Here is a 14,510-nt window from a genome sequence, read left to right on the forward strand (position 1 = left end):
ATGGACTGAAGAATTATTAAACCAAATGTATATCCTTTTATCACACACATATTTCTGGTTAAAGGATGTAGAAAAAGAATGACAAGATGGACAGAAAATTATGGGTTCTGTCAACACACTTCAATGCTTTTGTATCTGATTATACATATACAATTGTATGTATTACAACCTCAAAGCCAATCAATTAGCTTTTGCTGTGCACTGAAGACATTTGAGTGTGAAACCAAAAGATGAATTTAAGAAGAGAGATTAGTTTCATTTTTTTATTGCTGTTACTGGCATCTAAATATGTTTTTAAAAAAACATAGAATATAACACATTTTATAAAAAAAAAAACCCCATCCAGTTTTCTGAGTTAGTTTAAGTACTGAAAAATAATATTTTCAACTAAATTGCGATCAAAAACATTTAATATTTGGTTACATATTCTATATTCGCAATAACTACATCAAGTCTATGACCCATAGACTTCATCATATTTCTTATTTCTTCATTAGTTAGTCTCTTCATTAGTTATGTCTCTCCAGGGTTCTTTTTCAGCACCTTTTTCAGGGTTTGTCCTTTCAGTCTTCTCTTCATGAGTTGAAATGTTCAGCTGGGTAAAGATCTGGTGATTGACTTGGCCAAAACCTCTCACGCCACAACCGCCACTGTGCTTCACAGATAAGCAGATCCCTTCTTTCTCCGTATATTGGGCTTTCCATCACTTCAGTGGAGGTTAATCTTTCTCTCATCATAAAACTGTTCAAGAACAGCGGTGGCTCATCTTTTTTACTTTTCTTTAAACTTCAGTTTGACCTTCTAATTTTTTACTGTTGGTCAGTGGTTCAGATTTTGTAGTTTGGGCCCTGTTGTGTTTTCTAAGCCTCCTTCACAAATGCAGTCTTCACAGGTGAGAGCAAAAAAATTAAACTGAGTGAAGGTCCAGGACTACTTCCCTATTTAAATAATCAATAAGGAAAAATAAATTATTAATGGATTACTGTGCCAGTGTGTTCATTTTGTTACTTTATCTGAGCTGTTTTACCTATATCTCGCACTCCATGAATATGGATATAACTTGATGACGTCACTTTATGATTTTTCATTAATAATGAAAACTTGCATCACTTCACTGGTAATTTTCAGACCAAGTTCCCTGAGTGGAGCTGAAATTACCGAGCAGTGAACACACCATTCTGAAGGTACGCTGAGTTCCTTCCTGAGTTCTCGGGGCGTGAACATCTTTTGTAGAAAAACGAGAAAAAAACAGTCTCACATGCGATTGGTGGGTGCCGTGAATGGCAGCAGAGATTATCCAATCAGAGGGCTTCTGCGCAGAATTGTCGTTTTTTTCTCCTGCCGGTTCTAGAAAACCAACCACGAGTTGCCGTCGTGTGGGAGAATCCATCTTGAAGAGAGCTCTCCGGTTGTGTGACTAGTAAGTATATTTCTGTATTTCATTAGCCTGATTAGTTTTTTCTCATTATATTGTCACGCAAGTAATGCGATTCTTGTAATCTATTTATTTTTTTTTGTAACATTTGTGTTTTGGGGTACGTGCAGGTAATTTTTTTGTAGTTATTAAAACTGTAGACTGATATTGCGGCCGTATCGGCCTCGGCATTACGTAACTGCGAATTTGAGTTGCATAGTTCCAGCTCGGTTTATCAGCGCGATACATATGTGTACAACTTTTCTAATCTTTGCCACTGGCAGAAATGCGCTAAAGATGCAGTTTGGTTACTGTGATGTGTAAGTGAACGTAACTCTGTGGCCATTTCCCGGCACTCGGTAATAAGCGGGGCTCTGTGAATGCAGTGAACGCGATCGCGCCGGCCAAAATGGTGGGAAAAGCACGTATTGGCACCATGGAAATGGCGAGGCATGCACGGCATTACACGTTATGTAACCCCCACAACTGTATCACTAATTCCTTACTCGTTTGTGTTGGGGGACTTAGGTATAATTGTGCAAAATGTCTGAGTCAGAGCAACAGTACATGGAAACATCGGAAAACGGCCACGAAGTCGACGATGATTTTAACGGAGCCGGCCTCACTGAGGAGGGGAATGACGACGACGGCGCCACCGCGAATGACTGCGGAGAGGACGCAGGGCCCGAGGAAGACGACAATTCGCAAAACGGCGGCACGGAGGGAGGCCAGATCGACGCCAGCAAGGGCGAGGAGGATGCCGGGTGAGTTTATAGCGGCCTGCTGTGAATCTGTGTAGGAAGCAGGCGTCCCTAATGAGCGCTAGCGGTTTGGCATGGCTCTTTGTTCAACCGGCCTTTTGTTGGCGCCATGTGCAGAGCGGAGAGGGGGGATGGGCGCCATTATAAGGATTAAATCTAACATATTTGCTTAGAAAAGCATCAGATACGGGGTGGCTGCTGTCCCTGTACCATTGGGATTTCTCACTTTATTAAACCGGCCTTGAAAGATGGCTAACGGCTAAAAGCTAAAGCAAGTGCTACCTGCCCCCCTACATTAGTGGGTCACCAGATGTTTAGGGACAGCCTGTATATCTACACCCCTGGTTCTACCCACCACCACTACTATGTGAAGCTTGAGGGGGGGGCTAGTGCCTGCTGCTAACAGTGTCCCTTCTCCTGTGCTCAGGAAAATGTTCGTTGGAGGTCTCAGCTGGGACACAAGCAAGAAGGATCTTAAAGACTACTTCTCTAAATTTGGCGAGGTGACAGACTGCACCATCAAGATGGACCAGCAGACAGGCCGGTCAAGAGGCTTTGGTTTCATTCTGTTTAAAGATGCAGCCAGCGTAGAAAAGGTAAGTGATGTAATTATGTGGGCACGTGAGGTATATTTTCACAATGTGGGCAATTTTACATGTTTGGTTTTTTTTTTTTCTTTTCTTTGTCTAATAGGTTCTTGAACAGAAGGAGCACAGGCTAGATGGGAGACAGATTGACCCCAAGAAAGCCATGGCCATGAAGAAGGATCCAGTAAAGAAAATCTTTGTGGGCGGACTCAACCCTGATACTTCAAAGGAAGTCATTGAGGAGTACTTTGGGACCTTTGGAGAGGTACATTTGAAGCATTTGTCAGCATCTAAAGGAATTAAGTGGGTATATTGCAGGTGGCTGCTACAAAACTCTGATTTCTTTGTTTGTAGATTGAGACCATAGAGCTTCCACAGGACCCAAAGACAGAGAAGAGGAGGGGATTCGTATTCATCACGTACAAGGAAGAGGCTCCCGTGAAGAAAGTCATGGAGAAGAAGTACCACAATGTTGGTGGTAGCAAGGTAATTGCACAGCAAGCTTGCTGGCTGAAATTGAGTTAGCCGGATTTGTAAGTTTTTGGAAACCTTTAACATGATGCTCTTTGTGTGACATTGCAGTGTGAAATTAAAATCGCGCAGCCCAAAGAGGTCTACCTGCAGCAGCAGTATGGTGCCCGTGGATATGGCGGACGTGGGCGAGGACGTGGAGGTAAGCACCAGATCTGTGTGCACCGCAGAAGACTCTTGATTTCAATCATGGGCTAAAATGTGTCTCTGGAGACTTGTGACAAAAGCTTTCTACTTGTTATTTCTAGGCCAGGGCCAGAACTGGAATCAAGGCTACAACAACTACTGGAACCAGGGATACAACCAGGGCTATGGTTATGGACAGCAAGGCTACGGATATGGTGGCTATGGTGGCTATGACTACTCTGCTGGTTATTACGGCTATGGGGGTGGCTACGATTACAGTAAGCGATAAGTGGCCCCAGGGAAAAGAAACAGAATGAGAGAAACTTTATTTTCTTGGTCCTCCTTTTTGTACAGAAGAACTCAGTCCCTTTTTCTCTTGTCCTCCAGACCAGGGCAATACAAGCTATGGGAAAACTCCAAGACGTGGAGGCCACCAGAGTAGCTACAAGCCATACTGATCACACATAGTGCAGGTATGCATTTCTGCATCATCCGTGGTAGTATGAGAACATAGCTGTAACCATTAGTGCCTTCTGACCCCAGAGATCTCCATCTACTCTAAGTCCATTCCAGCATTGTTGTGGGGTTAGGGTAGGCCGCCTTGTGGGGTCTGTGATCATTAGAGATGGATTCATTCCACCTGTTGGCCATCTTTAGATGCACCTGTACGGCGACTGCTTGATCAGTACGCGTCGAGTTTGTGGTGGTTGAAAGCGGGGAAAAAGGACTGTTTCACCTTTCACCAAAGTGCTAGGTGTAACAGCTAGAGGTCGTGTCCCCCTCCCTTCCCAGCCCCTGCCCCAGTCCAAAAAGTGTGTCTGTCCATCACTGACCAGTCAAACTCATTCATGCACCTGTCTGTCTTTGTGTAACTGCATGCCGCATTTGGTTTATTCTCAGTAACGTTAAGCACCGTGTTTTTCTCTCAAGGTCTAAAGTAAATAAGAAAAAGAGATCCATGGTCTGACAACAACGAACATGGGCTCTGGCTTTTCCTTTGGAGTTGGCAGAAAATTTGGACTCATGCTCCATTTGTACAGATCAAGTGAGGAACTGGGGAAGCAAATGTCACTTTTCCATTTTTTATTTTATATTGTTTTTTGTGTCCATTTACATTTCCAGTGATGGAAGTGTTATTTTTACTGTACTTTTTGGTACCTTTTTGAATCTAATGTATTGTATGGTTGTATTTTTACATGTCTACTGGATTTACAGATGAGCAAGAGCTTTTAAAGCTCGCAAATAAAACAATTTTGCTTTTTTTGTTTTGTTTTGTTTTGTTTTTTGTTTCCTCATTTTGTTTTGGTGTTTATAGATTTTGTTATATTCTCCCATGCTGAGTTTTGGATGTGAGTTGCATGGCTTCAGATGTGGGGTGAGGTTAAAAAAAAAAAAAAAAAAAGGGATTTAAACTAATCAAAGGATTCTTTGTAAGAGTGTCAAATAAATATTTGCAGAAGGCCTTGTAGACAAAGACAACCAGCAATTTGTTTTTTGTTTTTTTTTGTTATTTTGGCTTTTAAGGAGATTCTTCCCCCATCATGTCTGCAATTTTTAAGTGGCTTTACTAGTGTTATTCAACTGAACGCAAGCCTGTTAAATGTAAGAGGGTATTCCCTCTCTCACTGGAAATTCATTCCTCTAGTGTCTTTGGCAAATTGGTAGAAATAAACTTTTGGTTTATATTACACATGGATCTTTCTGTTATTATTTGTAAAGTTAACGTTAAATGTTTTTGTACTGTTAACTGGCTTGCTTGTTTTGTCTCAAGTAATGTTAACATCTCCACGGGAAGCTGTGGGAGAGGGCTTCACTACTTGCAGGATAACTTGCTGAGTGTAATACCCACCCCACTAGATGTTAAACTGCAATACTTGAGCATTTTTTGTGAATGTGTCCGGGAGTTATAGTTATCTGGTAAGTGCTTAACTCTAATATGCTGTGTATTAAGAACATGTTGCCAATCAGTGTTAAGTCACAGCTGATTATGTGAACTGCTGTCAGCAGAAAAACAATACAAGAACCAGGATTACAGTAAACAATTTTATTTGTCATTTTTTTTTAATTTATTTTATATTATAAACTGTGGAATTTCAAAGTGTCATCTTCTGGTAGATTACATTTCCCAGGTGGCAATGATATGTTATGGCTTGTAGTGTTTACCTCCAGTCTGTGGGGTCTCATCAGAGAGGTGACTGGTACGATCTGTCGAAAATGAGAATGACCAAAACGTTTGCATTGATATTTCAGTTTAAATGGGCATAGTTTCAAACGAATGACGACACTGATCCAGCAGTACCATTATTTCAAATTCACTGTCACCGCTTTGATATTCCCTGAATTAATTTCCAGATAGAAGTCCCAACTTCTCTAAAGTGAACCCCCACAGTAGTCTGTGTTGAGTGGAAGAAGCAACATGTTCTGTGAAGTGAAGCTGCTTGGTCTACTGGAGCCTCAAGAATAGATTTTAATCTCTACCTCTAAATATTATGAATGTGACCACCTGACTCTGTCTGATGCAATTAAAATGTTTTCTACAGGTTTGACAAACCTTAGATGTCTTCCTTTTCCAGTTTGAGGTCACTGGCTTTCATGTCTGTGAAAAAATGAAATGGTTATATTTTGGTGTTGAGGTTTTTCATGGACTGAGTAGATAGCATGCATGTAACCTTGTTTATAACGGTAAGCTAACCTGTAAGGATGCGATCAATACATTGCACTACCAGCTCTGCATTCTCCATGCCGAAGCACATGGGAGGCTTAAACTTCAAGACATTCTCCCATGGGCCGTCAGTACTGACACATATTTGATCCTCCTCCTTCAGCCTGATTTAAAAGGACAAACTCCAATCACAGAACAGCACATTCTGAATGCACAGCCCTGGGTAGTATGCTGTTTAAAAAAAAATATGAAATGTAAAAACTTGTATGTTGCACTGCAGTCCCTCACCTCTTGACCACATGCGCTGCAGCTTCTGTGGCAGGAGTCTTCTTCTCTCTGTCAGTCACCAGCTCAATTCCCAAAAATAGTCCAACACCTCTACAGAAATAAAGACATGGCCTTTTATTGGAATTATGAAAGAGTTAGCATACTTGTCATATACATTTACGTTTTAAGTATTCAGGTACCAGGACAGCGATTTGCAGTCTGTGTGTGAAAATCCAACATTTTTGTCATTTATATGTTGCTTTTTATACTGTAAAAAGGGTAAACTACCAAATATATGTATAATAGGACAATTTTTATACATTTGAATAATTAGACATCTAAATTAAGTAAGCTTTAAACACCAGAGTTGCAAATAAAAGTGAGACGTCAACGAGGCACTGTAAACATGGACATGTCTGTAGGCAAGCTTTAATTAGTATAGGCACTGAACTTCATTATATGGCAGCTTAATTAGTGTTTTTTTAAGTGCTACGAACTGCAGAATACCGCTGATGTAGCATCCTTACCTGACATCTCCAATTATTTCATGTCGTGCTTTTAGTTTTGTGAGCAAATCTTTAAGGTGGGCTCCGACCCTCACAGCATTTCCTCTTAAGTCTTCCTCCACAATCACATCAAGGACTGCTAGGCCAATTGCACATGACACTGGAGTCCCGCCGAACTGCATGAAGTTGGAGAGTAAAATAAGTGATTTATCTTGAGAATATGCATAAAAGCATTATATTTAAAAGTAACACAGGAACTGTGAGTGAAATGTACGTTTTCAGTTTATCTTCAAAAAACTCTTATTTCTCTCTTAATGTCATTTTAATATTAATGGTTAAATGGCAAAATAGCTATTACGTATTATCAAATACCTGGTTGTGTCTAGAGATCGGGCAATAATTTATGCTACATTAAGGTTCCTGTATAGTCACCGTATTGAAGTACTCCACTCCGTTGGCTGTAAAAGCTCCAGCTATCTCTGCAGTGGTTGCTACGCATGCCAGGGGATGCCCATTGCCCATCGGTTTGCCCATGGTCACTATATCTGGGCAGAAATCGTCTCCCTGAAGCTGAAAAGCCCAGAAATGATGTCCCACACGCCCAAAACCTGTCTGCACTTCATCTGCCACAAACACGCCACCAGCTGAGCGCACATATCTGTGGAAAACATGAGGAGGAGGCACCACACTGTCATTGTTGTGCAACCAGCTGAGCAAAAACAACCAGATAACTGAAGAATTACTTACTCTGCAACTTTAGGAAAGTATTCTTGGGGTAAGATTATTTGTCCACCGACACTAGGCAGGGATTCAGCAAAGAAGGCTGAGATCTAAAGAAAAAAAAGATAATAAATATGTACTATAAATGTAATGTTCTTATTATTAGCACTGTTCTGAGTGTGTGTAGTAGAGATTTTATTGAGCCTGCATGGAACTGGGTTATAGTGTACCTTACGGCCTTTTTTGTGCACATCCTCTATAAGGTCTTTTACTGTGTCAGCATATGCTTGGCCTGGGTCGGGGTGATCTTCTCTGTATATACCTCTGTAGGTGTCTGGTAGAGGTGCCTGGGAGGATGAAAGAACATGTTCTTTGAGATAAGCAGGATTCCAGTGTTGGGTAGCAGTTTTTGTGATGATAGGTTTCTAAATTTACACACCACATGAACCCATTCTTTCTGTCCCGCCAGTTTCCGGAACTTGTAAGGGCTAATGTCGATGAGAGACATTAGATGCCCATGGTATGCGCTAGTGTAGAAGGAGAGCTCATTGTAACTGAAAAGCAAGTGTAATTGCAGGGTTCAGAGGGCTGCAGTGGAGCAAAAATACTTACTGGTCAAGAACTACGACATCTTCATGTTGGGTGTACTGACGTGCCAAGCGTAGGGCAAGATCGTTGGCCTCTGAACTATCAGGAAAAAATAGATGTAACTGTACTTTAGAGAATGTTTTCTTTAGGAGTATGAGCGTGTGCAACAGAATACTCACCCAGAGTTGACAAAGTAGAAGACACACAGTTTCTGGGGCAGGGTAGCAGCCAGGCGGTCAGCATACAGGACTATGTTGTCATGCAGGAATCTTGAATTTGTGTTCAGGACGTCCATTTGAGCCGCTGCCGCCTTTGTGATAGCGGGGTGACAATGACCCACTTTAGAAAACATACATACAACATGTCAGTAAGGGCGTCGAAACGTCCTGCCACTAGGTGGCAGAAGTGTATTGTACTGTATTTTTTAATTGGTTAGAAAAAGACTTGAGAGTGGATGATAATGGTTTTACCATGTTGGACGTTACTGATACAGTCCAAATAGCGTTTGCCATTTTCGTCAAATAAATACTGTCCTCGTGCTCTTACTATTTTCACTGGGTCTTCTGAATAAAACAGTCTACATGACTGGCTGTAATCAAAGAAATGAGTACGTGTCATTAGCACTATATGCACTATAAGCCTGTTAGCAAGCGCCAAGAAAACACCAAGTTTCATCTTACATACCCGATTAGCCTATTCCTCATTGCAAGAGTTTCTTCTTTCCGAAGTTTTTCTTGCGCCATGACCACTTAATCTCTCTCTATTTTAATTTCACGTATACCAAATACAGAAAATGTCATAAACTATGACGGCTATCGACTAGAAACTTGTGAAAAACAGAAAACGCTTTCGCTAACTGACCCAACACGCATGCGTCGGTGGCAGAGCTGAGTTCACTTCCCACTAAGTTCAAACACTTTGTAGTTTTAACTTTTCTTTTTCTCTGTCACAGATAAGGTAGGGTATCTACATTTAATAAATATCTTATTATTCGACCTATATTATAAAATACCTTTGCCTTTATTGTTAGTCAGGAAGATTTGCAATTACGCTCTCGTTTTATCCAGAACGGTGTCAGTGTGGGACGGTCAAAATGACAGAAGGTCGTAAAAATAATTGCAATGTGTTTTGCTGTTAGTTTAGTTTAATTTCGAAAAACAAAAGTAAACCTTATACATTTTTTGTGTGTCTAAACCTCATTTAAGTATCTTTTGAATCCATAGTTGTAAAAGCATGTGACAAAGACACCCTCTCAGTTGGTATCGTCCAAAAGCTATAAATACTCAGTTAATCTGCTCGCCACCCGGTGCACTAGCTGCGCAGCTTTGGTTGCTTAGGAACGGCCAAATGCAGGTAATACATCAAGACAGCTGTAGCATGCTAGCTCGCAACCAGGCTGCGTGACCAAGCTAACGCCACAACTGATTTAGGCATAGACTATTGGGTTAGCGTTAAATTTATGAACGCATATTTTAACACTGGCTTTAACAAAACGTAGCTATAACCGACTGGAATGACAAGCCTCTAACCGGTCGCAATCAGATCGATTGTAATAAACTGACGCTAGTAATTTTAGTGCATTTATCCTATGAGCTAGCTGACAACTTGGTGCTTCACTGGCTGCATCGTGTTCGTGAGCTAGCTTACCACATACCACCTTGCTCACCGGCTATAATCGGAATCCGATCGATCCTGTAAGTTTAGCATTATTTTAATGTGTTACATTGTAACGAACAACAGCTGGATTGCAGTTCATGAATTTTAGCTGATGGGCAGAAACGTGGTTTTTGAGTCGAGATAAGCTGCGCAACACTGTGTTAAACTCGCTTGTTTTGCATGTTTTTTGTATTTTTTAGTTTTGTTTTTTAGATACATTATCCTTAAGTCAAAGCTATTTTATCAAGGTGGCTGTGCTAGAGGTTTCTTGTCATTTTGACAACATCCTATAGTTTTTTTCTTATGCTGATCAAATGGATGTTTGCTAGTCACACTGAAAAGTGATGCTAAAGTTTTATACTAGTTACTTGACAGCTCTTGATTGTGTTCAGGACATGACAGTGGAAAAAGCTTGATCTTGTGCCCCTTAAATAGCATGTCTTGTGACATGTGGAACTAGGCTAGCAAATGCACTGTTTGCCACAAGGAGGAGGAAGGCCCTGGAGGCCACATCTTGACTCAACAGTGATTGAACGAAAGGCTCTTAAGTGAGCTGGAATATAAATGCCATCAAAGGGCCTCAAAGTTGCTAGATTAATATTTGGTTGTTTTTTTGTTTTGTTTTTTTAGGGGTTTTTTCACCCTACATGTGCTCTACACATTCTTTTAAACAGAAGTCCAAAGGCTAATGGGTCATGTTACATTTTAATGCAGCGGTCATTCTGTCTGTTACTTTCAATTTGAGATGTACAGCACTGAGTAATAGACTTCCTGGGATTCCATACATGGGTTACTGCAGGTTAATCTTCTCAGGTGTTTGTGCATTCAGTAACTAATGCATTTTAAAGTTTTTGATTACAAGTAGAGTAGTTCAGGACTGTGTATGTCTCAAGTCCTTGAGACCTGGTTACTATTCTTTTGTCCCCTTTACAAAGATACTATGGTATGCTTCCAGCCCCTGTCCCATTCATTTTTCACACACTTCCCCCTCCATCCTTTCCCTTTTAGCCTTTCCCTCCCCCTTCCATTCTTTACTACTCACAACTCTTGTCATTTAAGTTTATTGGACCCTACTGACTTGACTGTCTTTGTATTGCAGCAAAAGTTTTCACTTGAGTTGTACTCTGCATCTCCTTTGAAATAAAAATTTCTTTGGAGTCCCATTTGGAACGACAATATGAACTTAATTTGAAATGTGACGTGCTGCTTTGTTCAGGGTGACCTCATGTCCATGTGTGATTCTCGCCTTCATGAGCATAAACTCTGCTTCTGCATGAGTGAAAGAGCAGCATATAAATCCTACCTTGGTTCGCATAGTTCTGTGGTCAGTGTTTGGTGTGCAGCTTTTCTGTTCCTCTTGCTATGGGCTTTCCCAAACACTTATAGTTTATAATGGGAAGAAAACTCCCCATGAGAAAGTACCTTCTGTCCCAGTGTGATTTCTCTGCAGTTTGTCTAACCACTTATTTAATTTGTTTTCATCTATTCTCACCTGCCTCTCTAGGTTGCATAAAGATGATGGTGGCATAGTGAGGAAGCTGGTCAGTCTGGCTGGTTGAGGTGTAGAGGGGACGCCACAAACCACGCCAGAATTCTGACTAATGACACTTTCACTGCCCTCGGTAAATCTCCTCATCTCCATGTCTCTCCCTGGATCATAGCTACAAATATGGTGACTCTTATAACAGAGCAACTTCGTAAGCAGAGTTTAGAAGAACCCTATCACAAGGCCTTCTCATTCAGTGTGAATGTGGTGAGTTGGATGGTTTAGATGGAACAAAGTCTTGTCCTTCAAACTGATTTTGTTTCATTGACTTGGTTTTCCCACTTGTGGTTTTGAAAACAAGTCATTCTGTTTGTTACAGTCATTACCTACAGTGGGCTCCAGTCCCACTGTCTCGTGGAGTGCTCATAAAACGACACAAGGCAAGTTTAGTGAATTAAGAGCAACATTTGTGGCAAGTGCGGAAATTTGCCTCATGTTTATCTTTTTGGCATTTTCAGAGAGCTACACCTCAACTACACATCCATCATCTATTGCCAGTGTTCTGGATGACTCCTGTGGACTTGATTCACTATGGCCTACTTCTCACTCTGGAGAATCACTCCGGGGACCAGAACGTCCCTTCAAGGTTTTCCAAAGTTCACCTCCACCACCTCCAAAACGCCACTGCCGGTCCCTCTCTGTGCCAGAGGATCTATCTCAGTGCCGCACCACCTGGCATCCCAGCGCATCAAGGGTTTGGACCCCGGTGAAACGTAGCTGTCACAGTGGAGGAGCATCTAGTTCAGGCTCTGGAGCCAGCTCTTTGCCACTTTGTGGTCCTAGTTCCTCCTTCCCCTCTTCCTCCATACACTCATCTGCTAGTCCTACCTTCTTTAGCTTAGCGCTATCGTCTGACTCCCCGGTATCATGGGGTTTCCCATGGGACCCCTGCGATACACTGAAAGGAGCGTGTTCTGCTTCCTTTGCTACACCTTCTTCGTGCTCTTCTTCGCCGGCCCCGCTGACCTCACACTATGTGCTGCAGCGTCGCTTCTCCCTCTCCCCTGTACACATTCAGAAGTCCCCTATGGTGCCCTTGCCCCCCCAACCCTGTCCAAGTTCAGCTCTGAAATGTGGCCGTTCTGACTTGGAGCACCCAGCCCTGTCTCCATCTCCCACTTCAGCCTGCAGCACACCATCCTCATCTAGGCGTGACCTCCACCCTGCTTTGCCACGATGCCACTCGCAGCCCTGTGACATGCGCAAACCTCGCTTAAAGAGGCGCCATGACCCAGATGTTCTGCCCTACCCGAGGCCAGTCCTCGACTTCAGCAAGATGACACAGGTGAGCAAGGAATGTGGTCCATCAGTGTTACAGTAGCTCTGTGACCAAGGCTAATAGTATTGGTGAGCAATCAAGTTCACTACTTTCCTTAAATGTAGCCTTTTCTTTGAGACCTTATATGACCTTTTTTTTTTTTGCTTTTCTCTCATCACTTATGTTTTACCACTTTATCTTGTTCACTTATTATTTGATGCAAGGATGCAAGATATTTATTTTTTTTGCCTATAAAAATAGTGACATGATGACCACGATGCACATGGTTTTTCCTGCTCAGATTGGTAATCGTGAGAGCCCTGCATGTGGACCAGGTAGCGGTTTGGTTCCAGTGACCTCGCAGGTGGAACGACGTTCAGCTTTCTCTCCGGCAGAGTTCCTGGGACGAGCCAGCATCGGGCCGCTCAGTGAAAGCGAGGAAGAGGAAGACGAAAGGAGGCCTGCAGATGGAGGACAAAAGATTGTTTTTGAAAGAGACTGTACAGAATTGGATCTGAACCTTATAGAAGAAAACTGATCGCTCCTTGGTGCTCTCAGTGTGATAACTGCATTCATAACCATGTTAAGCACACCTGCAGGCTTTTTTTTTTTTTTTAATATAACATGCTCTTCTGGCAGTTGGTGGAAACCTGCTGCCCTCTCTATACAAATGTCTAGACTTTAAAAGTAAGATCCAATGACCCCATGTGGGAGGCTAATATCCAATGACATTGCTGCGATCATAACACTTGAGCTCGCTCACTATTCAAAATTGCACAAATTTTGTCAGTGCCGGCCTGTAGAAGCACTCCTTAAGGAAATGTGCATGAGCGAACAAGCAAGATTTAATGCGCACACATTTTTGACTAATATTTGATATTAAGACGAGTCTTAATTAGCAAAAGCCATTGGTTTGCATCTTGATAGCCTTACATATCCTTATCAAAGAACTTTATAGCCAGGGGTTGACAGAATGTTTCTATTATATGACACACACTAAATGCCAGTAACTGAATGAGACCGATTGTTGTTCAGTGCTGCTTCTGATACTCGAGCAGACTACTTTTGTATTCGGCTGACTGATTTAAATGAGAGCTGTTCAACGGTAGCTAAAATGTTGCTATGTGTAAGATTAAAAAAAAAAAGCCCATACAATAAGTATCCATATTTAAGTGTTCTATGTATTTAACAGGATACATTCCACTTTTTTAAAATCTCGCCTAAAGCCTGTTCACTTTTACTGCTGTTCTGTTTGTTTGTTTTTTTCAGATAAATTCTGCTTTTCTTCTGGCACAAACGATATAACACACCCTATACGTTACATTATGTTTTTGGAGTTTGTGTAATTGCTTTGACATTGACACACTTTGTCAACAGCGACACGGCTTACATAAACTGACCATGCCTTAAGCTTAAAATACAGAGTTCTTGGTGCTGTGCTCTTGATTTTCCACAGCCAGGCTCCCCGTTTGCACTGATTGAGATATTTCTGAATTCAAGGCACATACACTTCAGTGGTCAGTCGTATGAGTGCTGCAGCTGGTCTTCACAGGGCACAATGTAACGGGCTGTACAGTGGTTTGAGTGAGTACACGCGTCCAGCCATTTCTGAGAGTGTATGCTACGAAAGGGAGTGAGACTTTTGAGAAATGATTTCTTTGGATGGAAATATACTTGTTGCACAATTTATGTACAAATAAATTTAATAGAATTATTTTTTTTTCCCAAAAAGTGTCTTGTCATTCTTTTCTTCTTAAATGAATATGAACGTTGTTTCATGCTTGGGCCCAACATAAAGGAAGTCAGGGAGCAGTAGATAATTGGATTATTGTGACACCTAGTGGCTGATCTCAGTATAATGCTCGTGCTGTATGGATATAGTGTAAAG

General features: G+C 41.6%; 3 protein-coding genes across 6 annotated transcripts; 2 read left to right on the top strand and 1 right to left on the bottom strand.

Annotated features, from left to right (window-relative positions):
* Nucleotides 1–1,283: 1,283 nt before the first annotated feature.
* hnrnpaba (heterogeneous nuclear ribonucleoprotein A/Ba) lies at nucleotides 1,284–5,458 on the top strand. Its single transcript, XM_003455177.5, has 9 exons — nucleotides 1,284–1,420; nucleotides 1,943–2,178; nucleotides 2,603–2,771; nucleotides 2,869–3,027; nucleotides 3,117–3,248; nucleotides 3,345–3,435; nucleotides 3,542–3,697; nucleotides 3,807–3,892; nucleotides 4,350–5,458. Exons 2-8 carry the CDS (start codon nucleotides 1,958–1,960, stop codon nucleotides 3,875–3,877), a joined length of 999 nt encoding a protein of 332 aa, XP_003455225.1. The 5' UTR covers nucleotides 1,284–1,420; nucleotides 1,943–1,957; the 3' UTR covers nucleotides 3,878–3,892; nucleotides 4,350–5,458.
* A 15-nt stretch (nucleotides 5,459–5,473) lies between these two features.
* phykpl (5-phosphohydroxy-L-lysine phospho-lyase) lies at nucleotides 5,474–9,036 on the bottom strand. Its single transcript, XM_003455203.4, has 13 exons — nucleotides 8,847–9,036; nucleotides 8,633–8,751; nucleotides 8,342–8,501; nucleotides 8,187–8,261; nucleotides 8,014–8,101; nucleotides 7,805–7,921; nucleotides 7,602–7,684; nucleotides 7,287–7,512; nucleotides 6,876–7,030; nucleotides 6,370–6,459; nucleotides 6,112–6,245; nucleotides 5,971–6,015; nucleotides 5,474–5,624 (listed from the first exon to the last, which is right to left on the bottom strand). The coding sequence occupies exons 1-12, from the start codon at nucleotides 8,903–8,905 to the stop codon at nucleotides 5,972–5,974; spliced, it is 1,350 nt and encodes a 449-aa protein (XP_003455251.1). The 5' UTR covers nucleotides 8,906–9,036; the 3' UTR covers nucleotides 5,474–5,624; nucleotide 5,971.
* LOC100691298 (protein FAM53C) lies at nucleotides 9,028–14,134 on the top strand. 4 transcript variants are annotated; one of them, XM_019367108.2, is made up of 5 exons: nucleotides 9,028–9,119; nucleotides 11,323–11,571; nucleotides 11,666–11,744; nucleotides 11,823–12,649; nucleotides 12,924–14,133. In XM_019367108.2, the coding sequence occupies exons 2-5, from the start codon at nucleotides 11,488–11,490 to the stop codon at nucleotides 13,158–13,160; spliced, it is 1,227 nt and encodes a 408-aa protein (XP_019222653.1). In that variant the 5' UTR covers nucleotides 9,028–9,119; nucleotides 11,323–11,487; the 3' UTR covers nucleotides 13,161–14,133. The 4 variants fall into 4 exon arrangements, with proteins under 4 accessions (XP_019222653.1, XP_019222647.1, XP_005467854.1 ...); XM_019367102.2 differs by lacking the exon at nucleotides 9,028–9,119 and adding an exon at nucleotides 9,212–9,515 and having other exon boundaries at nucleotides 12,924–14,134; XM_005467797.4 differs by lacking the exon at nucleotides 9,028–9,119 and adding an exon at nucleotides 9,222–9,515 and having other exon boundaries at nucleotides 11,684–11,744.
* The last annotated feature ends 376 nt before the right edge of the window (nucleotides 14,135–14,510 follow it).

Source organism: Oreochromis niloticus, linkage group LG2, assembly GCF_001858045.2.
Source record: "Oreochromis niloticus isolate F11D_XX linkage group LG2, O_niloticus_UMD_NMBU, whole genome shotgun sequence".
In the NCBI taxonomy this organism is placed as follows: domain Eukaryota; kingdom Metazoa; phylum Chordata; class Actinopteri; order Cichliformes; family Cichlidae; genus Oreochromis; species Oreochromis niloticus.